At 46.3% G+C, this 25,466-nt stretch overlaps 7 protein-coding genes across 7 annotated transcripts; 4 read left to right on the forward strand and 3 right to left on the reverse strand.

Annotated features, from left to right (window-relative positions):
- Nucleotides 1-267: 267 nt before the first annotated feature.
- Nucleotides 268-2,999, forward strand: RhiXN_11200 (ubiquitin-like modifier-activating enzyme ATG7; the record flags this gene model as incomplete). Its single annotated transcript, XM_043331015.1, has 11 exons — nucleotides 268-491; nucleotides 545-851; nucleotides 907-1,059; nucleotides 1,114-1,418; nucleotides 1,487-1,631; nucleotides 1,695-1,853; nucleotides 2,021-2,209; nucleotides 2,259-2,390; nucleotides 2,453-2,568; nucleotides 2,620-2,770; nucleotides 2,826-2,999. 11 exons carry the CDS (start codon nucleotides 268-270, stop codon nucleotides 2,997-2,999), a joined length of 2,055 nt encoding a protein of 684 aa, XP_043186360.1.
- Nucleotides 3,000-4,168: 1,169 nt separating this feature from the next.
- Nucleotides 4,169-4,831, forward strand: RhiXN_11201 (60s Acidic ribosomal protein; the record flags this gene model as incomplete). The annotated part of the gene is made up of 5 exons (XM_043331016.1): nucleotides 4,169-4,171; nucleotides 4,337-4,402; nucleotides 4,452-4,572; nucleotides 4,631-4,755; nucleotides 4,811-4,831. 5 exons carry the CDS (start codon nucleotides 4,169-4,171, stop codon nucleotides 4,829-4,831), a joined length of 336 nt encoding a protein of 111 aa, XP_043186361.1.
- Nucleotides 4,832-6,260: 1,429 nt separating this feature from the next.
- RhiXN_11202 (deoxycytidylate deaminase (dCMP deaminase)) lies at nucleotides 6,261-7,066 on the reverse strand (the record flags this gene model as incomplete). The annotated part of the gene is made up of 5 exons (XM_043331017.1): nucleotides 6,261-6,331; nucleotides 6,385-6,485; nucleotides 6,541-6,770; nucleotides 6,830-6,934; nucleotides 6,995-7,066. The coding sequence occupies 5 exons, from the start codon at nucleotides 7,064-7,066 to the stop codon at nucleotides 6,261-6,263; spliced, it is 579 nt and encodes a 192-aa protein (XP_043186362.1).
- Nucleotides 7,067-7,386: 320 nt separating this feature from the next.
- On the reverse strand, nucleotides 7,387-9,521 carry RhiXN_11203 (Sugar (and other) transporter; the record flags this gene model as incomplete). Its single annotated transcript, XM_043331018.1, has 11 exons — nucleotides 7,387-7,655; nucleotides 7,705-7,850; nucleotides 7,899-8,065; nucleotides 8,107-8,268; nucleotides 8,326-8,480; nucleotides 8,532-8,879; nucleotides 8,931-8,953; nucleotides 9,004-9,104; nucleotides 9,155-9,282; nucleotides 9,348-9,444; nucleotides 9,519-9,521. 11 exons carry the CDS (start codon nucleotides 9,519-9,521, stop codon nucleotides 7,387-7,389), a joined length of 1,599 nt encoding a protein of 532 aa, XP_043186363.1.
- Nucleotides 9,522-10,902: 1,381 nt separating this feature from the next.
- On the reverse strand, nucleotides 10,903-13,600 carry RhiXN_11204 (uncharacterized protein; the record flags this gene model as incomplete). Its single annotated transcript, XM_043331019.1, has 15 exons — nucleotides 10,903-11,215; nucleotides 11,277-11,795; nucleotides 11,853-11,913; nucleotides 11,964-11,983; nucleotides 12,046-12,136; nucleotides 12,208-12,309; nucleotides 12,372-12,399; nucleotides 12,455-12,531; nucleotides 12,586-12,625; nucleotides 12,685-12,700; nucleotides 12,754-12,839; nucleotides 12,896-12,907; nucleotides 12,972-13,031; nucleotides 13,082-13,132; nucleotides 13,181-13,600. The coding sequence occupies 15 exons, from the start codon at nucleotides 13,598-13,600 to the stop codon at nucleotides 10,903-10,905; spliced, it is 1,896 nt and encodes a 631-aa protein (XP_043186364.1).
- Nucleotides 13,601-14,641: 1,041 nt separating this feature from the next.
- RhiXN_11205 (Cytochrome C) lies at nucleotides 14,642-14,985 on the forward strand (the record flags this gene model as incomplete). Its single annotated transcript, XM_043331020.1, has 2 exons — nucleotides 14,642-14,717; nucleotides 14,768-14,985. The coding sequence occupies 2 exons, from the start codon at nucleotides 14,642-14,644 to the stop codon at nucleotides 14,983-14,985; spliced, it is 294 nt and encodes a 97-aa protein (XP_043186365.1).
- Nucleotides 14,986-17,662: 2,677 nt separating this feature from the next.
- Nucleotides 17,663-24,808, forward strand: RhiXN_11206 (uncharacterized protein; the record flags this gene model as incomplete). The annotated part of the gene is made up of 21 exons (XM_043331021.1): nucleotides 17,663-18,223; nucleotides 18,284-18,343; nucleotides 18,402-18,413; nucleotides 18,471-18,556; nucleotides 18,615-18,630; nucleotides 18,688-18,727; nucleotides 18,785-18,861; nucleotides 18,919-18,946; nucleotides 19,009-19,254; nucleotides 19,333-19,423; nucleotides 19,488-19,507; nucleotides 19,564-19,624; nucleotides 19,675-20,268; nucleotides 20,324-20,468; nucleotides 21,660-22,104; nucleotides 22,159-22,537; nucleotides 22,586-22,835; nucleotides 22,886-23,033; nucleotides 23,297-23,718; nucleotides 24,351-24,503; nucleotides 24,575-24,808. 21 exons carry the CDS (start codon nucleotides 17,663-17,665, stop codon nucleotides 24,806-24,808), a joined length of 4,068 nt encoding a protein of 1,355 aa, XP_043186366.1.
- Between the last annotated feature and the right edge of the window lie 658 nt (nucleotides 24,809-25,466).

Genomic DNA, 25,466 nt, shown 5'->3' on the forward strand with positions numbered 1-25,466 from the left:
TATGAAGTCCTAGGAGCAGCAAAGAGCCGAGTTCCGTATATGGGTAGGTGTGGCCAAGTCTAGAAAGAGAACCACCAGAAAGATGGACAAAAATGTTTAGGGGGGTCGTATTAGTCATGGCTCCACACCCGTAAGCGACTGTTACGGATCTAGTCACGTGCAACTTTCACGAGTCACCCTCGACCTCCATCTAGTGGCTCTGAGGCGAAGATCTGACCGATATACGTGAACTGCTTGCTTTCCTAGAGATATTCAAGGGAAAAGATTATGACTGTGATTCAATTCACGCCCCTTTCGTCCCTAGTTCAACCCGCATTTTGGCATGACCTTGTGCGCCTGAAGATTGATGTACTGAAACTCTCTGCCGAGTCCCAACCTGTTACTGCATCCTACTCTGCCGGAAAATCAATTGTAGATAGAGAAACCGGTCAGGATGTTGCGCTAGGATGTCAAATTGCGCTAGGGGGGGACGCGTTTGATAAACAAGCCAGGTAAGTCTATACGTGCCACTTCGCCAATCTTGTCAAATCCAACAAAATACTAGTATACCCGCCCATACAGTAGCTGTCTGTGGAGTGCTCAAGAATTTCAATACTATTGAAGAATTTAAGTCTGCCGATAAATTGGCCCTCTTCAACGGACTCGCAGACGAACTCTGGACTGCGGTAAACTCAGAAACTGCATTAACCGATTTATCGTACTTGAACAAGTTCTTGGTTTTAACCTTTGCCGATTTGAAGAAGTACAAATTCTTTTATTGGTTTGCATTCCCAGCCCTTGTTGCCAAACCGGCATGGGAGATCGATTCGTCGGGATGGCTGTCAGCTGAAGAACGGCTGGGAGGCGAAAACGTACGTATGTCGCACTCTAGAAGACCGAAATAGCTCACGAATCATCGTGCAACAGTTGCTATCTATCTACGATTCGTTTTCAGACCTCTCCCAGGGTAAACCTTCTCATCCACCATATTTCATTGCACGACAATCTGCCAAATCTGGTTACGAAGTATCGAGTCTGTCTGAGTGGAACTCATTTTTTAAAGACACGCCTGAAGATAAGGTACGAAACTCTCATTGCATCAAGTAACATGTGAAACTGTATGCCTTTTCATAGCGAATCCTAGGATTCGTGGACCCATCAGCCAATCCTCAGAGTCCAGGGTGGCCTTTGAGGAACTTGTTGACACTCGTCAACGTCCGGCTTGGAGTCAAAGGGCCATTAAATGTACTAGCGTGGAGGGACACTGAGGTTACGGGACCCAACCATAGTTGGCATAGTCGACTTGGCGTAGTGTCCATACCTGGAGTAGAACAACTCGATCCCCAGGTAAGACCTACCGCGGTAGGCTGGGAGAAAAACACCCAAGGGAAGCTCGCTCCCCGTCTGGCAGACCTCGCTCCGATGATGGATCCTGCCCGGTAAGTCGGTATCTTGACTGTTAACAGAAAGCCGAATTCAGTATTAATCGTCATACGATAATCTATAGCTTGGCAGATCAAGCTGTTGACTTAAACCTTAAACTGATGCGGTGGAGGATTCTCCCTGGTCTAAACTTAGAGAAGGTCGCCAAGACCAAATGTCTGCTTCTTGGAGCCGGAACTCTGGGATGTTATGTTGCGCGTACGCTCATGGTACGTCCAGCCTGGCTTAAACCCGTCTGTGCTAAAGTGCGAATCGTTTTACCTGCATGCTAGGGTTGGGGAGTGCGTACTATTACATTCGTAGACTCGGCACGAGTGTCTTTCTCCAATCCAGTTCGGCAGCCCTTGTTTGAATTCGCGGACTGTCTTGAAGGTGGCAAACCCAAGGCTGCTTGTGCCGCCGAAAGCCTCAAGAAGATTTTCCCTGGTATGGTATGTCATAATTTAACTCTCACTAGTGAGGTTTGGGCAATACCATATCACATTCACATCACCACGGTTCAGTTGAGATTCTGATTCCACGTGGTGTTCGTGGTGCTGGTAGCGTTCCAGTGTTGTACACTGGTGATTGGTTTATGCTAAATTCGTCTTATTCAAAGGATGCGACCGGAATAGATATGTCCATTCCAATGCCGGGCCATCCGATCCCCCCCGCACTTTTGGAAAAGACCAAAACGGATGTCGCTCGACTCGAGGAACTTATTGATAAACACGATGCTGTTTTTCTCCTCATGGATTCACGAGAGAGCCGGTGGCTCCCTACAGTTATTGGCGCATCAAAGGGAAAGGTACGATTCCTGCTTACGGCCACAAGGTTAGACTATTAATATATTTCAGATTGTGATGAACGCCGCCCTTGGATTTGATTCATTCCTTGTCATGAGACATGGTGTCCGTGCAAGTAGGGCAGATGGAGATTCGGCCAGACTTGGATGCTATTACTGCAACGACATTGTCGCCCCTGCGGATGTACGTGATTTTTTTATCCCACTTGGTTGCGACCGTCGCTTAACATGCTATGATAATTATAGTCATTGTCCGATCGTACTCTTGACCAGATGTGTACAGTCACTCGGCCAGGACTGGCTGCTATTGCCTCGAGCACGGGGGTCGAAATTTTGGTATCACTTCTCCAGCACCCCAAAGGGTTGGTCTAGTAAGATTAGTTTGGATCGTCGCTAATTGTCGGACAATCAAGGCTCAATGCACCTGCACCTAAACCCGGGGATGAAAGCTCTGAGAGTATTCTTGGAGTTGTACCTCATCAATTACGAGGATTCCTGGCTCAATTCAGCAACAAGCTCATCACGGGGGCAGCTTACGACAAATGCACGGGTTGCTCCGAGACAGTGAGCATACTTCAGATTTAATTGTGTTTATCATGTCAAATTAACCCGATATTAGGTCCTAAAGGAGTACGAGTCTCGCGGGTTCGAAATGGCATTGCGTGCGTTTAATGAAACTGGATATCTTGAGAAATTAACAGGGCTCGACAAGTTACATGCTGACAGCGAAGCAGCAATGGAAAGCGTTGACTGGGTGGAAGGGGGTGATGGTGAAGGCGATGATGATTTCTAAGGCTCTGATTTAATGATCTGTGCATGTATACCAATTGGCCGTGAAATATCAAAGATAATCCTTGGTACAGTGCAAGTGAACTTTTGCATGGATATATGAAAGCTTTTCGCTTGATTTCCTTTGGCTCGGCCATTTGCGTACTCTGCTCTCAGCCTTATTGCGGAGTAGCAGACCAATCTTTCTAGCAGACTCTATATTATTGGCGAGCCACATCATATGTAAGCTTGCCAGCGTACCCGTAGCTTTTACTTATGTTGGTGGATTGGGGTCTGAAGCAACTCGTTCAGCTCCAATATGACACTTCGGGGTAGAATGCTAAACGCATATACGCTGTAGATTAGTATTGATTGGGACTCACTGATAATTATTTGTTAAATTCGCCCTTCAACCCTCCATCTCGGACTCAGATGTCTGCATAACCATTGGCACCCCTGTGATAGCCCATGTATGTAGGTTTCCCATGCCGTGTATTGGTTGAGAGGAACGGACACCGCAGGAACGGAAGGGTTCGTAAATGCATATATACTAGCCGGACCATTTCGTGTATCAAATGAAACCATAGTTTCAGGGCCACCATCACCCCCTCCGACATAAGCCGTATCAAGGAGAATGGGTTGGAGGAAGTAGAAATGAGGGCCAAATCTAGCCCGAGCTCAAAATTGAACTGAGTAATTGAGCCAGTTGGCTCGAATGAAGGGTTATTCAGAATAACTCCTCGAACATAGCTTCCGCCGACTGATAGGAATAGGTCAATACTCTTTGCCGGGTATTCAGAGAGTTTTGGACGTAGCAAAGTTTAATCTCATTGTTAATCGGACACTCTGGCTACCCTCCGCGGGCTAGATACCCGCAAGTAAGTCAATATATTATCATAGTGATCTCATTTGAGCTAATATATACTCGCCCTGCTGAGAGATACCTAAAATCCAAGTCGGCGTATCAACGATATGAGCCATCTCATCGTCAGATATAATTATGCCGCTCTTTCGGGACGGTAATCCTCGAGCAGTCGCGAGTAAGAGGAGGGAGAGGAGCAGCGAAGCAGGCTTTATTGTGCTTATATAATAGGACTATCATGTGACTGGAATGGATGTGACTTTGATTTGCATCCGGCAGCAACGCATCAACGAATCTTACTGTCCCCGTTCCCCTCGACTCTGGTGCACGAAATGGTAAGTGGAAAAGTAGCAGATCATAGGCGAAATACGGTTAAGAACGGTCTTTGCGGTGAACTATTGAGCGTTGCGACGGATTGATGGTGAAAATCCGGATGGACACAACTTCCTACCCAATTGCTGTTTGCATGCGTTTCTTGCACACGCTAATGCTACCTCCAGGCTTCTGCTGAACTCGCCGCAACTTACGCAGCCCTCGCCCTTGCCGACGCTAGTCATGAGATTACTGTAAGTCTGAGAGACCTTCAATTGGTGTAATGGCTCATTAGTCCTTCAGTCCGAAAAGATTATTGCTCTCACTAGCGCGGCGGGCATAGAACTCGAGCCTATTTGGGCAACATTGCTCGCCAAGGCGCTTGAGGGAAAGAACGTAAAGGATCTCTTGTCGAACGTTGGTGGTGCGTGACCATACTTACGAGTTTACATAACGCTAATGGCGCCTATTTGCTAACTCAGGCGGAGGAGCACCTGCTGCTGGTGCCGCTGCCCCCGCGGCTGCTGCTGCAGGAGGTGCTGCCCCCGCAGAAGCAGCGAAAGAGGAGAAGAAAGAGGAGGAGAAGGAGGAGTCAGACGATGACATGGTACGCATACTTCACTAAGAAATTGCAATAGATAGCTCATATAGCACGCTTCTAGGGTTTCGGTCTCTTCGATTGATCTACTCACTTATCTCCCGCCCTCACTGTGTCTTTGGCCGCCTTCCATTGTATTGTCAAGCATTCCAAAATTTATCACGTTATTGGTGAACTTCAATCCGAGTACATTTAAACATTTTGCTATGTTATCGGATGGGTCCAATATACACACCAAGCAAGCAGTGGCTTTAAGGATGTTGATTGACTCAGTAGTCAACTTTTCAGGCTGAAGGTATGATCTACAGTCTAGGCAAACTATAGCGCACGGCCATCATCTACGCCCCAACTTGAAACACGCCTTAAATATCGACTAGACCAACCCTGGATACCTATCCGGGCTTTCGCGAGGACCGAGTTCTTTGTCCATTATCCGAATTCGGAGCTTATTTCGCCGTCGGTCTGTCAACTCTGATTCATAAGTGAGATCATACAAGGAATTAATCAATGTAATTCAGCTCGCTGTGCTTCTGGGTTTCAAGCGCTGTTGCCAATGTCAAGTTTGGTAATCGGAATTTGAGCAAATTTTGACACACTCTATACAATACGCACATTCCAGTAGACCTATTGGGGCTGAATACCCTCTCACACTTTGAGAGTATCTCAGAATTCGTCATTGGGATCCCGCGGGCTTGGTCATTTTGGAAACGGGTTTTGCCAGATAACCAATCAAATTTTGGAATCGGTACGAAATTGATGGAGACCGATTGTCCTGTTAAGACAGGAATACAAATTTGTCCTTTGAGAGGTAGCAATCGAAGCACGATATCGCACTTTATCCTTTATCCCCTCGCTGGAGCAGACCCCGATTGCGTTCAGCCCTGTGGCACTGGCCCACTGGGGGAAACCCCACCATGCCTCTATTCATACACACCCACTCAAAAATGCGTCGATCTTCTGTGCCACATGCTTGCTCTCTAGTGGCCAAGCACACATGCTTTTGACGGCCGCCTTGCTGCCGGCTATATCGCAGCCCAGATCGTATTCAGGATTAATTATGGTAGGTAACGAGGGCGCTTGTGATTAGCTATGCATGAATAGCATGCCCCTTCACACACACGCGAAGAATATTAGACGTAGAACACGTTCCTAGTAGCCCTGAACCAAGAGGATTATGAGATCATGGTTTTCTTTGTTTATCATAGAGTTGGCATGCGATTTGTTTCCGCCCTAGTAGGTCCGGACGGCCTAGGGAACGATGGAGCCCGGGGGTCGGGGCGTAACCTAATGCACACTTAAACAAGATAATCTCGAAGTCGCTAAATACGAGCACCCGAATATCCGAGCAAGTATTCAGATCAAGAGCTAAGTGGATAGCCGAAGGTTATGATTGAATGGAATTACATGAGCGGCAAAACCTGTAGGCACAGATGAAGGAGAGTTGACTGTTAGGAAGCGCTCTGTGTGTGTCGTAAGAAGAGCCAGCTTTCCTTCCCGGGTGTGGGCTGACTCAGTTATTTCATTGATGCTGGGTCCGATATCGATGTTTTGAGCACCCGCCTAGCCTTTGTTTTGGGAACCGGAGCTAGGACAAAGTGGGATGTGAGCGCACACCATAAGTTGCAACTGGGGGCTAACCATTTGAGTTTTCTGTCATATAGAATCTCCGAAGAATCATAATGCATTCCTCCCGCAGATATCCAAATGATGCTGGGTAGGATGGGTGGGCAGCACTTGGGCTAATGATAGAAGCGCATGAAACCGATTGCAACGAGGACAAACTTAAATGCTTACCGCTCGTTTACATCCAAAACACTTCCACATCCCCCGAAGCGCTCATTTGCGGCGCCAAAATAAGTCGCACGAAGTCCAAGCTGGCGCAATGCACTTGCACACATGATGCAAGGTTCAACGGTGACATATAAGTCCGTTTGAGAAAGGGGATGCCGAGGGATCGGCGTTGGTGTCAGCGCAGGAGAGGCAAATATTTCATCGATAGCTTCTAATTCAGCATGTCGAGTTGCCTTGAGGCAACGGTGGTCAGAATCCACGACCCAGCGGGACACGGGTCGATCTGGCCTACGTTTCTGAGTTCGTTGGTTCGGTTTCGCGCGCGCGCTATGATTCGTCCATCACGAACAAAAACGCAGCCGACTGGTACTTCGCGGGCCTCCATTGCTTCCTCAGCCTACTTATCGTAGTATCTTTTTTATCATACATGAAACTCGCCAAGCAGAGTCTCTCTTACCATGGCCAGCGCCTCTTTCATCCATTCCAAGTGAACTGGGTCCTGTTTGTCCGGCGAAACATATTCGTACATAGCGTTGTTCCAAGTCGGAAGGTTTGTTAAACGCTCAGCTGCCTTGAGCTAATCGGTTTGTTTAAATTATACTGATATGATCGTTGACGAAAAGTACAAACCACGCACGTGATTTATCAAATTGCACATGTATGCATATGGAAGGTACCTGTATCTTCGACATACCATTCGCTTGCTGCACAATTTTATCTCCTGAAAGTCTTATTGACATCGAGTTTCAACAAAAAGTACGTATACACTGGAAAAAAATACAATTCATCGGCCTCAAAGAACACACGCTTCAAGCCTTCGACACCGTTAAAGCGGACCAACTAGCGGAGTTATGCTGCGTTTTTGCCGGTGCTATGATGTAGAATATCGCCCAGCTTGTTACTAAATTCTTCCTGCTGGATTTCTGGTTTAACGTCTTCATCATACGTGCTGACTTGGTGTACATCTCCGATAGGTGACTCCCGATCGATCTTTTGAGCCTCTGATACCCCAAAGATACGGTCCATGTCTTCAAGTGTTTTACCCTTCGTCTCGGGTACAAAGAAGTATGCCCATATACCAAAGACAATCATCAACGAGGCAAAGAAGAAGTATGTACCTTGGTGCAACGATTAATCAGAATGACCAATAACGTATCAGGGACATACCGTATCCGAGACTCGTGATCATGTAAGGGGTAGTACGTGATACGATAAACGACCAGAGCCATTGGTCCGCGGTTGTTAGTGCGACACAAAGCATCCGAATTCGAATAGGGAAGATCTCAGAACAATATACCCAGGTGATTCCTTGACTGCGGTTGAGTGGCATGCGATCTAATAACTCAGAGCAGAGCACATACCTTGCCAAGTCATGCAGTAAATAAGGCCATACAGATACACATAACATGGCGAGATATCCCCACCCATTGCGAGTAAATTGACCAGCAGCCGCTTTTGTGGCAGGGTCTACGACGAATACGTATCCCCCAATGTACCACATCGGAAGAGAGCCAATAAGTCCGCCAAACTATACATTATGACTTGTCAATAATAAGCTTGCTTACTCACAATTAAGCCCTTACGACGGCCAATTCTCTCTACTAACCATACAGAGAATATGATCATACCCAGTGTCTTGGCGACTCCATAAAATCCAGTAGCGAATAGTTTCGTGGAAGTACCGGTTAAACCTAGCGTCTCGAAAATACGTGGCGAATAGTATGTGATTATCTGACTCGTTCAGCAAGCAATGAGCTACTTGATACTCCGCATAGAGGTAGAGCTTACATTAACTCCAGTCATATTCTGGCACATCATTAGGGTAAGCCCGATTGCTACACGATTCCTTGTACCCTTATGAAAAAGCTCTTTGAAGCTACTCCACCAGGAACTTCCCGCCTCGCCAACCAATAGACGCTCGTTCTCAATTTGTTCACGAATACCTGTCAAATGCATGATCGGAAAGCAAGGACCACGCAAATCAAATAGCTTACCTTGCAATTCCTCCTCAACGTAGTTAGAATCTAGCGGAAGTTGCCGTAAATATTGCAGGTTTTTTCTAGCCTTATCCCAGTTATCTTTTTTGGCTAACCACCTGGGGCTTTCCGGTGCGAGAGCTGCGCCGAGAAGCAAAAACAACCCAGGCAACATCTGAATCGCGAGCGGAATGACCCATTGCGTCTTGGTATCACTACTGACGGTGCGATCCATGATATAATTGATCCAAAAGCCAACCATGCTGCCTCCTTGAGATAGAATCTCGAATATTCCAACCAAGCGGCCGCGGATCGAAGGTGGTGATACCTCCGCAATATAGACGGGAATAATGAGTGACGCAGAACCTAAGCGGGTGATTAATCAGTGCTGCCTATAGCTATGTGTCAAACAATCACCAATGCCAAGTCCAGCTATACCTCTACCGGCATAAATCATGCCAAGATGACCGTTGGCTGCAGTCATCAAAACCGCCCGACCATGAAGACAGCGCCAGCAGCAAGCATTCCTTTGACTCGACCATATTTTTCTACTAGCGGAAAGGTCAAGAGAGACCCGAAGAACGTCCCTGCCTATTTGAGTTTTAGATCTTCCATTTCGTATAAGTCAACTTGTTGCCTACTTGGAAAGTCGACACAATATTGCCACTGAGCGTATCGCGCTCATGTTGAGAGGTCCGGTCAAGACCAAAGTCACGTCGGAAGGACGGGAGCGCCAGAGTACCCCCGATCACGCCCGTGTCGTAACCCACTATTTAACGGGATGTAAATCAATCAGACAGTACGTGATGGTCAAATGATAAAAGTCGGTATTACTTGCGGCTGCCCCCATACTGACTGAAATTGAAAGAAGATGCACACGCCAGTTGCGAACCTGGGGTGGGTCAGGGTGGCTCGCATCATGGAAGATGGGCTACGTGGCAGTTGAGCGTCAATATTAATATTAATGGTGTCAATGTATAAAACTGGGACAAGGAGTCGACCGACCATTTCGAAACGTTAGAAAACTTGAGAAAGAAAGTTTCTGAGCTGTTGTAAAGAAGCAAGATCGACAAGAGATCGACAAAACGTGGGGCTCCTCAACCGTGCCGTACACGCTTTACATACTGCTACGCTATTTGAACCAGGTCTGGGGAATCACGGCCGGAAGAAGGACGCCAGGCAGAAGGTCGAACCCACCATGCCAAGACACTATCAGGGCCCAAGAACCATTAGTTGAGTTGCCAGAAAGTAGGTAAGCCATGTGTAGTTGGCATGCCAGCCTTAAAGAGGTCAGAATCGTTTTGGAACGAGTCAAACTTGATCAGGTGAATATACTACTTTGCAATTCGGTTTTTACGGGATTCCTTTCAGAGTAAATAGTCCGGTATAATACGAATATGTACTTCGCACAAACACAAATAAACAGACCTACTTCATAGTTTTTACCAGGTAACCCGCTCATCGGGTATACAAGGATATATCACCTACAATAACGCCAGATTCTTCCCATAGAATATTCCAGAAGAACCAAGCTACGGACTTAACAAGCAGATGCAGATATTACAGAACTAAATTTACAAATGCTCTTCCCACTTGTGAGGTACTGCGGCGGGCTAGACACGGCGTCTGTGTAGATCACGTGGTTGACATCACGAGCAGACGGGTTGCCTAAGATCACGGTACTCTGCAAAATCCGCCGGAGCTCGTGGTCCCGAAATGCTTAAAAGCATTAAAACGAGACACGCATGGTAGTATTTTATGCTTCTTGAGCATTTCGGGTTCACGAGCTCCGGCGGATTTTGCAGAGTAGGTGTCTTATGGTCGCCCGACCAACGAGTCGTACTCGTGTCTCGGGGGCACTGGCTCACACCCATCACCGCTTCGCGGCGCGGGCGTCCCTCCAAACCACCAGTTTGGCTCTTTCACAATTCCACGGTCCTCGTATGTGCACACGCTGTCATTACTACATAGACATTATATATGCATATATTTACATGCTACACACTCATACGATACGCGTAAGCAGAGGAGCCTTGACGCAGTTAGGGCAACTATAAGACAGACAGTACTAGTATGCATCGTGGGGTTGACGGTAGAAAGTCAATCAGCCTTGAGGTTTTGGTCATGGTTTGTCAATCTGAGCCGCGAAGCGACAACAGGTGTGAGCCGGGGCCCCTCCCGCACGGCTACGACTCGCGCGTGGGGTGGCCAGGAGACGCCATCTGCGAACTGAGAGGGAAGGCGGGTGAAGGTTTTGGTAGTAATCAGTTCTGATGAGTTAAATTTCGGACTGAGAAAATATGTACAAATCATGCATTTATTTTTAGACTGTCCTTGATAGAACTAACACAAGATCAGGCATCTCGCTACTGTACAACCCAGGCTTAATCTATGACCATTTGAACCATCCGCTGATTGTCTCTGACCAGCTCTTTTCTTCTGGTTTGGGTTTCCAACTCATGTTTATTGCCCTTCTAAACGGCGTTTCGTCCAGACCGGATACAGTGACAGATTTACACTCGCCTTCTTCCAATATTGGCCAGTGACCTACTTTCCAATTATCCCATATCGCAGCGGGTTTGTATGGTTCTTTTTCCTTTGCTTCGTCCGGGTGCTCAAGGTGTGCATATACGGAAGCATGTAAACGAATATTGCTCCTGGGATCCGCGAGATGGATAATCCTGGGAGCGCCATTGTTTGGTCTGTCAACATGGTATCCATAGTCATCAATAACCAGAGCCTGGGAAATGATGGCACGCATACCTCCAGGTAGTTTCTGGCTGTTCACCTGCCTTGGTGATTTGAGAGAGTTTTGGAACGGGCACCTTGTCAAGCATACGCCACCCAAATCCCTTCCAGCCACCAGAGTCGTACATTAGGGATGGGGCTTGGGCAATATCACGTGCATCGAGCCTGTCGATTTCCTTCTGAATATCAGTTTTACTGGCGCCTGGTGGCCTTTTTTCAAGAATTTGATGTTTGCGGTAGTGCCGCATCATTTTAGGGTCGAAAAAGATGTGTACCCCTGGCTCGAGACATTGACGTATCATCCAACGCAGCGAGATGTTGCTTAACCGAGCTTTGGGTTTCTGTGGAGGGCCATCGAGAGGAATAAACTTTTCGGTGGGTCCCGCACCGCCTCCGACATCGCAGTGGCCACCCTTGAACCAAACTTCAACTGCGCTTTGTTTGGAAGTCGTTGAATTTTGTTTAAAAGTTTCTGAATGGTCCCACAAGCTGGGGATGAAGTTACCCCGATTTTCGTCTAATGCAAGTGCTTGTCTGTGTGGATTATGGCCTTAGCACCGCAACATACATAATGGAAATTCGTCAACTGACCTAAAATATTTTACGCTCGGGTTATGTTCGATATAAGGTAAGGTCTTCCTTGTGAAAGCGCCTATACGAAAGTCAGATGAACATGTAAAGGTTGACTAAACCAAAACCCACCAACGCTTCCGACAGTATCCCTAGTAACATCAGAGACGAATTGAAGCAAAGGATAATAATATTACACGAAGTCAAAACTTACCACACGCCCAAAAATGTTATGGTTACCGGAATACAGTATGTCCGCTTGAAAGCCCGTGGATCAACATCTTTGGGAGAATCACTGTACTCGTCTGAAATCAAACGATTAGAGTCTAGTAATCATAATACCCTTGACAGTGACTCTAGCTATAACCATACGAACCAGATGATTCAGCCTTCGCTTTAGTAGTACTTTTACTAGCATCCCCCGACTCAATATCTACCTCCGACTCTGAGTAAACTTGGTAGGCAAATGGGACTTGCTCTGCAAGGGTTACGTCAAACGAGTGAAACTGCCAACAGCCAAAGCCACATTCGACAGCTTACCTAGGTTATGTCTCGGGAGAAGCCCGACCTGTTATTCCATTTGTCATTTGGGGTTTGAGATTACTTGCCTACTGATCACTCACTGAGTGAAGCATCCCAGCAAGGGCGCGTGCTGTGTATGCCCCTCGAGAAAATCCAAAAATGCTGATCTGGTCTCCAGCTATGAAAGTTGAGACCGGCAATTGATGTTAGAAACTCAATATCAAACACGTACCTCTGTAAGTTTCCATCAGGTACCGGTATCCGTCTATTACCTGTGCCAATGAATTACAGAGTTAATCATAGCTCGCACCACCGTCAGAAAGAACATTACATGCTGATATAAGTACCTGGATACTGGTTAAAATAGCCTTGGTAGTGATCTTTGGAAGTTATTACTTACCACGCAATACCCTCGTCAGCTCTGGCAGCAACTTTTTGGCCGACTCCAGTCAAGAACCCTGGCGCTGAATACGTGCCAACTCCTGCCTGAGCAATAGAGTCGAATTGGCCTCGATGCATTAGGACTAAACAAGAATATATACCTGATAGTAGACCTTGAAACAGACGTTACGTTATGATACTAGTTTCACACTTGTTCTGGTTTGAGTTAAAACATACCATTTGTTGCTCCGGATTGTCCTTCTTCAAGAGTTCCACTAATTTGACAACGTTCGTATTCTTGAAATTATTCTTAGTATGAATGTTACTGGTAATTTTTTCATGCTTACCTGATTACTAAAATGATTTGATGTCCCATCGAAACATAGTATGATTGAACGCTACAACAATGATTAGACTATGTCGAACCCCTGAAACCTTGATTTTACCTTTGACTTTTCAGGTGTTTTTCCTAGCTTATTTCTAAACTCTCCATCCTGTTCATGATAATATTCGACGGGGCCCAGGTGGTCGTCCAAATTCAAAGCAAGAGTTGTTTCCTTCTCGAAAGTAGCACCCTCCTCGAACGTAACAAACAAGTGCCTCTCGTGACATAGCTCATCAATGGTGACTTCCTTGACTCCAGCGGCGAGCTGAAACTCAGAACCACCCCATTCCAATTTTTTGCTAGCAGCATTGAATCCGACACATTCGGACAAGTTGTATTCAGCATCCTCTGGATAATCAAAGACACAATCAGTGTTTTCAGGTGTTGCAATTGCACGGAGGATAACAGCGTCAGTGAGCTCTTTTCTTTCTACCAACTCAAGCGAATATAACTTCCAACTCTGTGGTGAATCAAGCAGCATTGAAACAGGTATGACGAGTTAGTTGTAGGGCTATATCGAGGAAGGGAGGAAATGTGGGATGCTGCCCCCCCCCAGTCGTCTATCGGTCTTTATCGCTTGTGTGAGTGATGTTTAAGATCGTAATACATTCAAGGTCAGTGAACTAGCGCTGTGCGCACTGCCTACCCTTACCGGCCAATGAATTGAAATCGGAGCTATAAGGCTCCGGTTGGCACACTCTCGCCTCGTTGATGGGATGATCAATCGACCACATGAGCGCCTCCTAATTTAGCACAAGGGTGCCCCAGCATAGCCTTTGGAAGAACTAAAATACATAAGGCACTCAATAATCACCCTATAGCTCAGTTGGCGCCGATAGGACTTGGCATTCATAGTAGAACTTACAACTTTACAACACTTTTTCAGTCCTGAACAGAATTGTCTGGGATCTGTTATTAAGAGTGAACATTTCCGAGGTTAACCTTCAGGCACACTGGTATCGTAATAGCGCCATGAAGGTGGCAGTTTTGCAACCGCAAGGTCAGTACCCGCTCGGATATTGCTCATCGATCACGTTATATAATTTCACTTGTTCCGACGGCGCCCGTTGAAGAAGCGCCCGAAGCCATAACGTGTCTGTTCGAATTGGCCAGATCAGGAACCTAATATCATTCCTATCAAGCAAATCGTCCTTGGAGAGCTCATCTTACGAAACATGTGCACAAAGGAAGTACTTATCCATGACAGAAATCAACACAGCTACAAGAATTACAGTATTGAGACACATCAGCGTATGGCCGGAACATTCTCGATCGCGCACACTCACCACCGCTCGAGGCGAGACGTTTTAGACGCCCTTTATGCATCTGGGTGAATAAAGAAGCTACAGTGACCAGCCAGCTCATTTTCGACCCTATTTCTCATTGCACTCGTTCCGTGCCTTCTTCAAAAGTCCATGCCAAGTTCCAGCGGTATTCCTCTTCAAAATTCCTAATATATCTTCTCCTAACGGGAAGGGTTATAGTAGATCTACAGGCTGCTCAGCGGGGAAAGGAGCTTTTCATGCAAAGGTGTTCGGCCTGTCATGCCATTGAGTCGGGACAACAAAGTCCAGAACGCGCAGCACCTAATTTGCGTGGTAAGTTAATCTATCACACTAGTATACATACGCTAAGTTTGATACTTTAGCCATATACGGTAGTTCTATCAAAAGAATGACTATTAATGCCCAAACACAAGAAGTTCGGAGGGAAACTGTACATTGGGACGATAAAAAGCTTGATGATTATCTCAAAAATCCGAAAATGAACCAGGCAGGCAAGACTATTGTGTTCGAGCCTGTCACTAAGGATCAAGACCGAGCTGACTTGATCGCTTACCTTAAGAGCGTGAAGGGGAAGAGCTAGGTGCGGCTACATAATATGCAAAAAAAAAAAACCATTTGCACGCGCTGTAATTTGGACAAATAGTTTAGTATATGTGCAATGTATTTTGACGGACAGACAGCTATGTATATATGGTTCAGCTCGTTTCTAAGTAATTGTCGTTAATAAGAACGTACATGCCTGGGTATTGACAAAGAATATAACCCGCGACCTGCAGTTGTATACATAGTAGCCTCTGCAAAACACACTGGAGATCGTCTATACATGGTATATGTTTTTCTTTAAGACGCAATTGTCAGCTCAAGATTGATGCTTTATACATGTGATACGGATATTTATGAGTACGTTACTAAGAACAAAGCAACCCATGTTTAAAAACAATGCCAGGTAAAGTAGGAAGGGATATGCGTAAAATTGCTGCCTAAGGAGCTGGCCACGTGCACATGAAGTACTTAAATTTAAAATAAATTTGCACTCGCAATAGGAGGCAAGAGAATACGAGTTCTTACAACGTCAGTATCTTGGAGGGGTGACAGTAAATGCTCATTTAAGCTCTCGAGTTGATTGGTCGAATTTCCTCCTCCTCCTCCCAACTCTCTGGGGATCGGATTTTCACAACGGGGCGGCTCTTCGTCGGTTTAAGCCAGCAATCCACATATAACGCGCGATTTTTCACATCCTGAAAATCTACACTTTCACGCCCACAGCGGGGTAATGTTGATGAGGCGGTGCGATAAGGGACATGATGACCAGAAATCTCCATGATATGGTGCAAGACAATTGTTGCAATTCTGTGACGAGCGGGTTGGCCGAGAGGGTGGTAACGTAAGCGGAGGCGAGGTGGCGGGGTGTGGCCAGGGCTATGCATGACTGCGTTATGGGCCTTGGTTCGTAATGTAAAGATGAATTGACTTGAGCTTTCTTATTTGCCGTTCGCAGAACGTTTTGCAAACTGCAGTAAATCAACGTCCACGCAACGATGCCCCCTTCTCACCTCCCACTCAAAGAAAGGTTTTTGCTCAAAGTAGGTCAGACGCCGAGCTACATAGAAGAGGATCGAAACAGAGTAGTTAAAACAGACTAGAGGCAATATGTACATCCAGCGATAAGACATATTTTGAGTTACTTCCCACGCATGCGATCCCACCAGGATTTCGTCTTTGCCTCATTCGGTGCATTATTCGAAGAGCCGCCATACTCAATGAATTTTGCGATGTCGGTTATTTGAACATCGGTCAGGCGAACTCCCGAATAAAACAAAGGATTACAGCGACTCCCATTTGAAGCGGTATCGGAAGAACTTTGTAAGAATTTGACCATTCTCTCGTGGTCCCAATTCGCTGAGGATGCACTATGCTGACCCTCAGACGTAGAGGAATGCGTGTTACGAACACCAAAAAGCTCTATAACATTTCGAGTAAGTCTTGCAGTTTACGTTACGAGTATTTTTCATAAGATAAATTACCGCGTAGGTTTTTTAGAGGAAGTCCTTTCATCTCATTATCAGCTTCTTGCTCGTTTATGGTCAGACCAGCGGCCCTAGATGAAGGTGATGTGTTGTGGCATTGGGAGCAATAGGACATAAAAAGTTTATGGCCACGGGCACATTGATCAACTGAATAAGTATCTCAGTAAAGGCCGAACGACAGTATTTTCGGTCAAAACACTTACTTGTTTGTTCCGAAGATATCTGTTCACAATGAATCCTTAATGGGATTGAAAATGATCTCATTTTTAAGAGGGTGAAAAGTAAGGAGGGGAAATCTGGTGAAGATGGAAAGGCTCACACCGGATTTGTTTTATAGCCCATAGTGGATTCGGCCCAAGTTTGAACTGATTTCACGCCATTTTCTCACAAACATCTAACTCGGCACGTATGGAATAAAGATATTCACAGACCCTGGAATCCAGACTTGTCGAACACATGTAAAAGTTGACATACGATGAGAGTGAAGCGCTGACATTATGGTGCTGCGCTCTAACACAGTTACATAAAATAAGGCACAAAGGCCAGACCATACCCCTCGAATCTAGCGCCAAAGGTCCAACACCACCAGGCCGAGCCGGTTCTGCTGTCTCCTGCATCACTAGTAGCCAATAGGGTGTCGACCTCAACATTCGGGCTTTACAATGGCGATCTGAACCTTCCAACTGCATGTCCACTTGTAAGGCGTGCCGGAAGGGACACACCATGAATATATGTCCTGTGATAATTTAAGGGTTCATACACCTTGACATTTTTGAAAGTCGGAGGTTGCCATGATCGTCAAGCCAATTGTTGCTTGAATGTCTTATAATCTCTTAAAATTGTTACTAAATACCGGTTGCAACTTTACGAAATCCAACAGAGCTTGTATATGGGATCAGTCGGTACTTGCGATATAAAGCCGGTACGTAATTCTGCTCCCAGCGTTTGGTGTCGGCTTCAGCCGAAGAAGACAACTGTCAGATTCATAACGGTTCCTTCTTGTAATTGAATCAGTGTGGCCAGTGCAGTTGAAAGATCTTCACGGTATTCTTGTGCCTGACTTTGATCATGAAATTCACGCTAGCGCTGTGATGCTCAAAGGGCGTACCTGCATTCGTGGGATTCAAGGCTGATTCGGAGCCTTATAAAACCTTGAAATGGGATCAGTATGAAACTATCGCCACCTATCTCTTCGTTTTTCCCCGAAATATTGTAGTTCTCTGTTCGACTATGGCGTTTGAGTACCGCCTTGCACTCCGCACGAGTTATAAAGATCATGTTCTTGCAGTCAGGCATGAGCCTGATAGCATATATGTGATTGCGTCTCTTAGAAGCTCAAAGCTTGACAAGCTTATGAACGACAAAGACGCCGAGTTCAACATAACTCCATATTTTGTATTGGAAAACAATACGTTATCATTTGACCCAAGTGGCAAGAAGGCTGATCACCCCAAATTATGTTTCAAGGAAGCATACATGTTGTCAGCTCCGGGAACACGGTCTGGCCCCACAGACAATTCTAAATATCCATCGCGGACCTTGGCAGTGAAGGTTGAAGTAGAAGAGAAGCCTTACGAGGTAACAGTCACACTCGATAATCATCTAGATGTTATCGAAGATTACGATCCTGTGTCGCGCCAATTCACTCCTCGGCTGGGACTGAAGCGGAAATCCTCGAAGGTGGAGCACCCTTCGTTTGAACCTACGTCTATGCTGTTCTTACCCGTGACTTCGCTTCAGCGTTCTATTATATTATGCTTCGATGGCACTTCGAATCATTTCAGTAATCAGGTGGGTACATGTTTTCATGCTGAAAAAGAAGTTTACTAAATCTGGACTGCTCCATCATAGAATACGAATATAATTAAATTGGTCGAGCTTTTAAAGAAGGACGAAGAATCGGAACAAATGGTATGCGTTATGTATGGCCTGGGATATGCGTCATTGGTTAATGACAAATCCCGTCCAGGTATACTATCAAGTAGTTTCACTACGCGTATTCGGACATCCGCTCCCATATCTTACAGTAGTTTCGTAGCCTGGTGTAGGAACTTATCAACCACCAGGACTGTTTACTGGCGTCACTTTGACGGTCGCTGCGAAGCTTGACGAAGGGGTCGCATTGTAAGTTATTCAGTTTCAGTGGTTGTCAACAAACTCACATATAGGCTTCTAATTATAGCTACCTTTATCAACATGTAAGGTTTTTGTAAAGTGAAACTCTCATATATTTACAAGCATATTCATAACGGCAGATTATTGACGGTTACAAATACATAATGGAGACCTATAGAGGTTAGCCGGTAATCTATATACCTTCTTTTGGGAGTTATTGATAGTCGTTTACTATAGCTGGTGATGAGATCAATATTTTTGGATTTTCTCGAGGTGCATATACGGCACGCGCCCTTGCTGGAATGCTATACTCGGTTAGTACCTACTTGGCAAAAACAATAATGTATCGCTCATGATCTTAATGAATCAAGGTGGGATTGCTCCCAAGACATAACATGGGTGAGGAGTCACCTCGAGAATATGTTTGGTACCCAGAATATTGACGCGAGCATAAACTATAGAGCAAGTGCCTTTCGCATATGAGGTATACGCAAAGGGGAAGGGGCTTAATACGGAACCAACTACGGAAGAAAGTAAACACCAAAATGATATCGACGATAATGATTCAAGCTCTACAATTAGGCGAATCTTAAACAGGGTGTGGGAAGCACCTGGCCCGCAGAGAACAGTTCCACCTGCAACTGCTAGAGAATATGTTGTCGGAGCTGTTGACCCCAACCAAGAGGAGGAAAGTAGCACTCTAAGTGGTAAGCCACTTGTATTTGTACTTTTAGCCCTCTCGTCATTCGGTTACTGATCTTAAATACATTCTTGAATAAATGTAGTCTACAACAGTGCTCATGCAAAGAACGTTGACCCAAGACGCTTCAAGATGGTTTTTTGTACTCCGATCGAAATCGAGTTTCTAGGCGTATGGTCAGTATATTCTCTCCTTACGAGCGAACGATTACCGATAGTAAGCCAATAATATTTTTGATAGGGACACGGTAGGGAGTGTTGGTACGTGATATTCAAATAGTCTATTTTTCAAAGTCAATGGCGTTGACACCTTACAGGCCTTGCCAGAAGGAAAACTTTGCCTTTTATCGAGTACAATCCGGGAGTAGTTCACTTCAGGTTTGTTATCATATATATCTCGCAGTTCGGTATACTGACATCAGGTCAAGGCAAGCTCTAGCACTGGACGAAACTCGAGGGAACTTTATACCTAGCGTCTGGGATCATTTGCCTCCCCGACCGAAGCGTTCCGCTGTAGAAGTATGGTTCAAAGGAGGGCATTCTGACGTAGGGGGAGGAGCGCCATTAACCACAAGTGCTCGCCGACATTTCTCTCTTAATATGATATTGGGAGTCTATTCGACTTTCCAAAAGTGGGTTTTCGGCAAAGTAGATGGTCCCAACGACAAAAGGCCACCAGGTATAAATCGACTTTCTGACTTGAGCAATATCTCATTACGTTGGATGGTAAACGAATGCCTCGCCAGGCACGATGTTCGAGTGCTATTTGATCCGTTTGCGCTGCATTGTTATCGTAGGGCTCGGATTCTTGAACGACATCCAACGGACGGTCGCCCAGAGTGCGAACCCTCGTCCGAAGATATTCAAAGGGACAGGCAAATACTGGACGAGTACGACAGTAGACCTAAGCCTTATAAATCGCTGAACATTAGTCCACTCTTCTGGTGGGCCTTGGAGTTGCTTCCCGTACCAAAATTGTCTCAAGGAGGAACTGATTTCTCTTGTCCCAAGACAGTATACCGGTATGTTAAATACACATGTTATCACAACCTCTATACTCACGCCTGTACCCAAAAGTCCGAACTTAGGGAAAGAGAGATCCATCAATATTCACCCCGTTGGCCAACTGCACAATGCGATTCGAATACATTATTCCGCGTTCAAACAAATAAAGGACGCTGGTTACCAGCCTGAGGCGAAATGGTACAAGCTCGTAAATGAGGTATGATTAGAAATCGAGGACAAGCCGCCTTTGTCCACGAGCAGCGCAACTGAATCTGACCTTAATATTACTGCACGAAAATCAGACTCTCTGTCTATACGGGAATCGTTAAAGTACTGGGCCAGATTAGCTTTTGCATACTTGGTGGCTTTCCTATTGGGTTTCATTTTATGGACTGCGATCATTGGTGAGTATATAAAACAACTCGTCCACTTTGTCTTGCATTGCTGAGCGCTTGTTAAAGGGGTGATCTCGCAAGTTCGACGCCTGATTGAGTCTGAGACACTTGGAGCCCTATGGGAAATGGCTAGAGGGGTATTCGAACGCATTTTTCGCCTCTTCTCGGAACAAATATATTATCTAGACTCGGTCAGTCTGGAAGTATTCTGAGTAGGATCGATGTATATCCCCTGCAAAAGTGTCATGTCTCAAGCCATACTTATAATTGATTGTTTCGCTGTGCACGTCCGCTCTCCGGCCCAATCATGATATTAGCCCATGACACTTGGCAGAAAGTAAACTTGACTGGGTCCACGTGTGTACATATAATAGCTATACCCGGAAACAACCGGCACTACAGGTAATTTGATCGTTGCTCGCTGTCCGCTGATCGTGAATAGAGAGCACCGTCTTCCTCTCGAGCCGTGTTAGTCATAACTGAGACGTGGCTTATTATGTGCTATCCCTTCATCCTAGTGTAAATAGTACTGATGATTCATTATCACTTGCCTCCGGAGGGTTACAAAAGTGTACTCCCGGCCTCAAGGCACTACAAAAGGCTATCAATTGCTGCGGGGAAATGCAAATTGAACAAGCGTGAGGAGTGGATTCCTAGAAGAGGGAAACAAGGAGCCGAGGCGAGGTGTTGTTAGTCGTGATGCCGAAGCTCCGAAGTATACTCTGTAACGGTGGGAACTTATTTATAGGGTGCGGGTGGGTGCGGGTTGTCCCACCGCATTGGATAGAGTCATATTATATATCGAAAACATGTAGAGAAATGTGAACAATTCGACAGATATAATTCAGATGGGATCCTTATCGTGGACGGTTAATGAGAGGAAGAAGACGGATGTCTCGGAGTAAGGATGAGCCGGCCGAATGCCGGCGGCTAGCGGTGGTACATAAGCCAAGTGGTCACCTAGCGACGACGACCGCAGTACAAAACATCGGAACTGAATCGCACCCAAGCAGATCTCTCTCTCCTCGCTCTTTGCCTTGCTTTGCTTTCATACCGCTGGTCGGTCCCTCAAGTATATTCGTCTAGTAGCAGCAAACGGCATCATGAATCGCACCGATGGTCTGGACTTTGCAGACCGTGATCCGACGGTAGAATCCCATCCCGATGTCCCGCGTTCCAATCTCCAGCGCAACAAGACTGAGCGGGGACGATTGCAAGGACTCATGCGTATCAACTCGAGCACTGGGATCCCCACCATTTCAATGAAGAACTCGCAATCTGGGGTCTTTGCCGCATGGAAAGAAAAGTGGGACCACTGGATGGTCAACGACGGTGGTCGCCAGCTCTTTTTCGGCGTCGTCATCATTCTCCATCTCCTCGTCTTTGGTTTGGGTTTCGTCCACTACGATCTCAAGGACAACTCCGTTGGCGCACGTGCCTTGTTTGGCATCACTTTTCGTCAGTCTTTTTACGTGTGTTTTAGTTTAGACCAGTAGCTGACTTGCTATACAGCGATCGCCAGAACGGCTGCGCTAGTGTTGCACGTCGACGCAGCACTCATCCTTCTCCCCGTATGCCGAAACTTCATCTCCCTCCTCCGTATCTCTCCTCTTGGCGATATCATTCCCTTTGACAAGAACATCACCTTCCACAAGGCCACTGCATGGTCCATCGTGTTCTTCACCGTCATCCATATCCTCGCCCACATGGTCAACTTTACCCGTCTCGGCCTGACTCAGACTAAACAAATCGGCCCTCTCTTGGTTCTGTTCCTGCAAGCAAACTTTGCCACTGGCCCCGGTATCACCGGATGGATCATGACCGCCGCACTGGGAATCATGGTCTGGTTCGCAATGGAGAAACGCAGGCGTGCCCACTTTGAGCGCTTCTGGTATGTCTCTACAACTTCCTTTGTTCTCCCTTACTGACTCTTCCCTAGGTACTCTCACCATTTGTTCATTGTATTCTTCATCAACTGGCAGCTCCACGGCATGTTCTGCATGATCAAGCCCGACCGTCCCCCGTACTGCAGCTTTAACACCATTGGTGTCTTCTGGCGCTACTGGCTCGTCGGGGGTGTTATCTTTATCTACGAGCGTATCTTGCGTGAAGTCCGCTCCCGCCATCGTACCTACATCTCCAAGGTCATCCAGCACCCGAGCAAGGTCATGGAGGTCCAGATCAAAAAGGTTTGCCGGTTTATTGTTCTTGCCCGAGTAATACTCATGCCCCTGAGTAGGAGAAAACTACCACTCGTGCCGGACAATACATCTTCCTTAACTGCCCTGAGGTGTCTTACTTCCAATGGCATCCCTTTACTCTCACATCCGCTCCCGAAGAGGATTACATTTCAGTTCACATTCGTGTAGTCGGAGATTTCACTACTGGTGAGTTTGTCACTTTCGAGTCGGTCATGTCGCGGAAAGAGATTGCGCAGCCTTTGCCAAGGAGACGAGAAACGTTCTCCTAGAGGTTTCCATTCTTTCGCCTTGACAATTTCCGTAACTGGCTTGCAACCCATGCTGACTAATTCGTATCTTCATTTGCCGCTGTCTCTTTTGGTCTTGCTTTCAATCTCTCGTCGACTTTTAATTTCAATTACCTACAATCCGACCAACCATCAATCTCTATGCCTTGATCCAACATACAGCCTTTTCGAAAGCGCTCGGATGCGACTTTGACTCGAAGCCCGACAAGGGTGGCGAAAAGTCCAAGGTTGTGGGTACCCAGGCCAACCCACCAATCAACCGAGTTCTTCCACGTGTCATGGTCGATGGTCCGTTTGGTAGTGCTAGCGAGGACTTCTTAAAGGTCAGTCGAATTGAATTCTTGGGTGGTGATCGATACGAGCGAGGGTCCAATCGGGTGTTTGAGAGCAATTCACCACGATGGATCGATCGCTCGGCCACCCCCGCACGTCCGAGAACCAAGACTGACGATGCATTTCTGCAGTTCGAAACTGTCCTGCTCGTCGGTGCCGGTATCGGAGTTACACCATTCGCGTCGATTCTCAAGTCGATCTGGTACCGGATGAACAATTTCAACGATTCCAAACCCACTAGGTTGAGCAAGGTGAGTTTGCGTGGTGGCGAGTTTCGAAATGTCTTTTTTTTCGTTTTTGTCCAATTTGGGGGAGCTTTCTTTTTGGATATTCGCTTGTTATTTCGGGATCTCATTTATTGCATGGTGGAGATCCCCGCCAAGCACATATTTGGCTTGGTGGGAAAACGAGTTGGTTGGGTGGCGAGGGAGGCAACATGCGTTCCGGTCTAACCTCCCGAGTCTATATCATTTCTTATTCGTTTTTGAATCATTCGATTTGGGATGCGTAAGTGTTTGGGATTAGGAGGGCAATCTCCTCTATGGAGGTTATGACGCAACTGGGCTGCGGCAAATCGGACCGTTGTGACTAGTATTATGTCCTGCTGGATTTGAACCTTGTCAAGCAGTCGATCCAATACAACTTGCCTCAAGCCGTAAATTGGTATTTTATCCAACCACGCGGTCTATCCCCTATTAGCTCTTGCCCACCTGGTCTCCTATTTATGATCTTCATCATGATGCACGCGATCACCTTTTTCCTCTTTTACGACTTTATTGAAACTTTCTTTGCTCCGTGGTTGAACTATGCCCGATTGAACTTTATGTTCCCGATTGAACCTTGACCTGGAGAGGGGGTGCTAACTTTCCGTATCTTGTCATAGGTGTACTTTACCTGGGTCATCCGTGATTTCGGTACTGCCGAGTGGTTCCATTCGTTGTTGCACGCGATCGAAGAACAGGATACCCAGAACCGAATCGAGATTTCGATTTATCTTACTGCCAAGATCAAAGAAGACGACATGAACAACATTCTCGTGCGTCCATCCCTCCTCCTCCCCACTATTCCTTACCTAAACTAACACACACACGCGGGTCATCTAAACAGGTCCAAGACGTCGGCGCCGAACGCGACGCCATCACCTCGCTACGCGCCCCGACCCATTTCGGCCGTCCGAACTGGGACCGAGTCTTTTCGAGCATCGGCCAAAAGCACCCCGAGACGGACGTGGGAGTCTTCTTTTGCGGTCCGGCAGTGCTGAGCAAGACACTAAAGCAAATGTCGAACAAGTACACCCAGCCCAAGGGCACGCGGTTCTTCTTTGGCAAGGAAAACTTCTAGTCCTGTTCAATTTATCTTGTTTCTTGTTCTTTCTGCTTGTTTCTCGTCTTGGTCAAAGAAGAGGTGCTTTCTCGGCTCTGGTTGAAAGGAAGAAAAGGAAAAGGAAAGAGGGCGGGGGGTTAGTTGTATTCACTCTCTCGAGTCGGGATTGTACTTGTCCTATCCTTGTCCCCCTTTGCATGGTTAGGACTTGTCGACTTTTTTTTGGTGTAGTGTTTACAATAATCAAGATGTATATATGCTGTTACTTTTTTGATATGGACTCGCTCTCTACTTTTTTGTTTGTTTGAATTTTCTTGGAATACAAGGTTTGTTCGTTTTTGGTGCGTGGCTGTGCTGAAGGTGGCTCGTGGCTCGCGAATCCCATTTGGTATGTAATGCAAGTTCACCTACCATACTATTTGTATTGTAGCCATTCGCAACTGATGCCAAACTACAATACATAAGCAGTTGTTATGCAAATCCGTTGCTCCCTACAATCAACCCTGATCTGTTTCGTGATTTTATCTGTTACGGAGATTCGTTGTAAGTAGTAATTTAAAGCAGAGAAAACATACCATCCACTTGCTTCGTATCCCGCATCGAACACCGTATCTTCCCACTTGAATAAATCTGGCTTTGACTTACTTATCATTTACGGGGTTAGTCTACTCGAGTG

The sequence above is a fragment of the Rhizoctonia solani genome, chromosome 14, assembly GCF_016906535.1.
Source record: "Rhizoctonia solani chromosome 14, complete sequence".
In the NCBI taxonomy this organism is placed as follows: domain Eukaryota; kingdom Fungi; phylum Basidiomycota; class Agaricomycetes; order Cantharellales; family Ceratobasidiaceae; genus Rhizoctonia; species Rhizoctonia solani.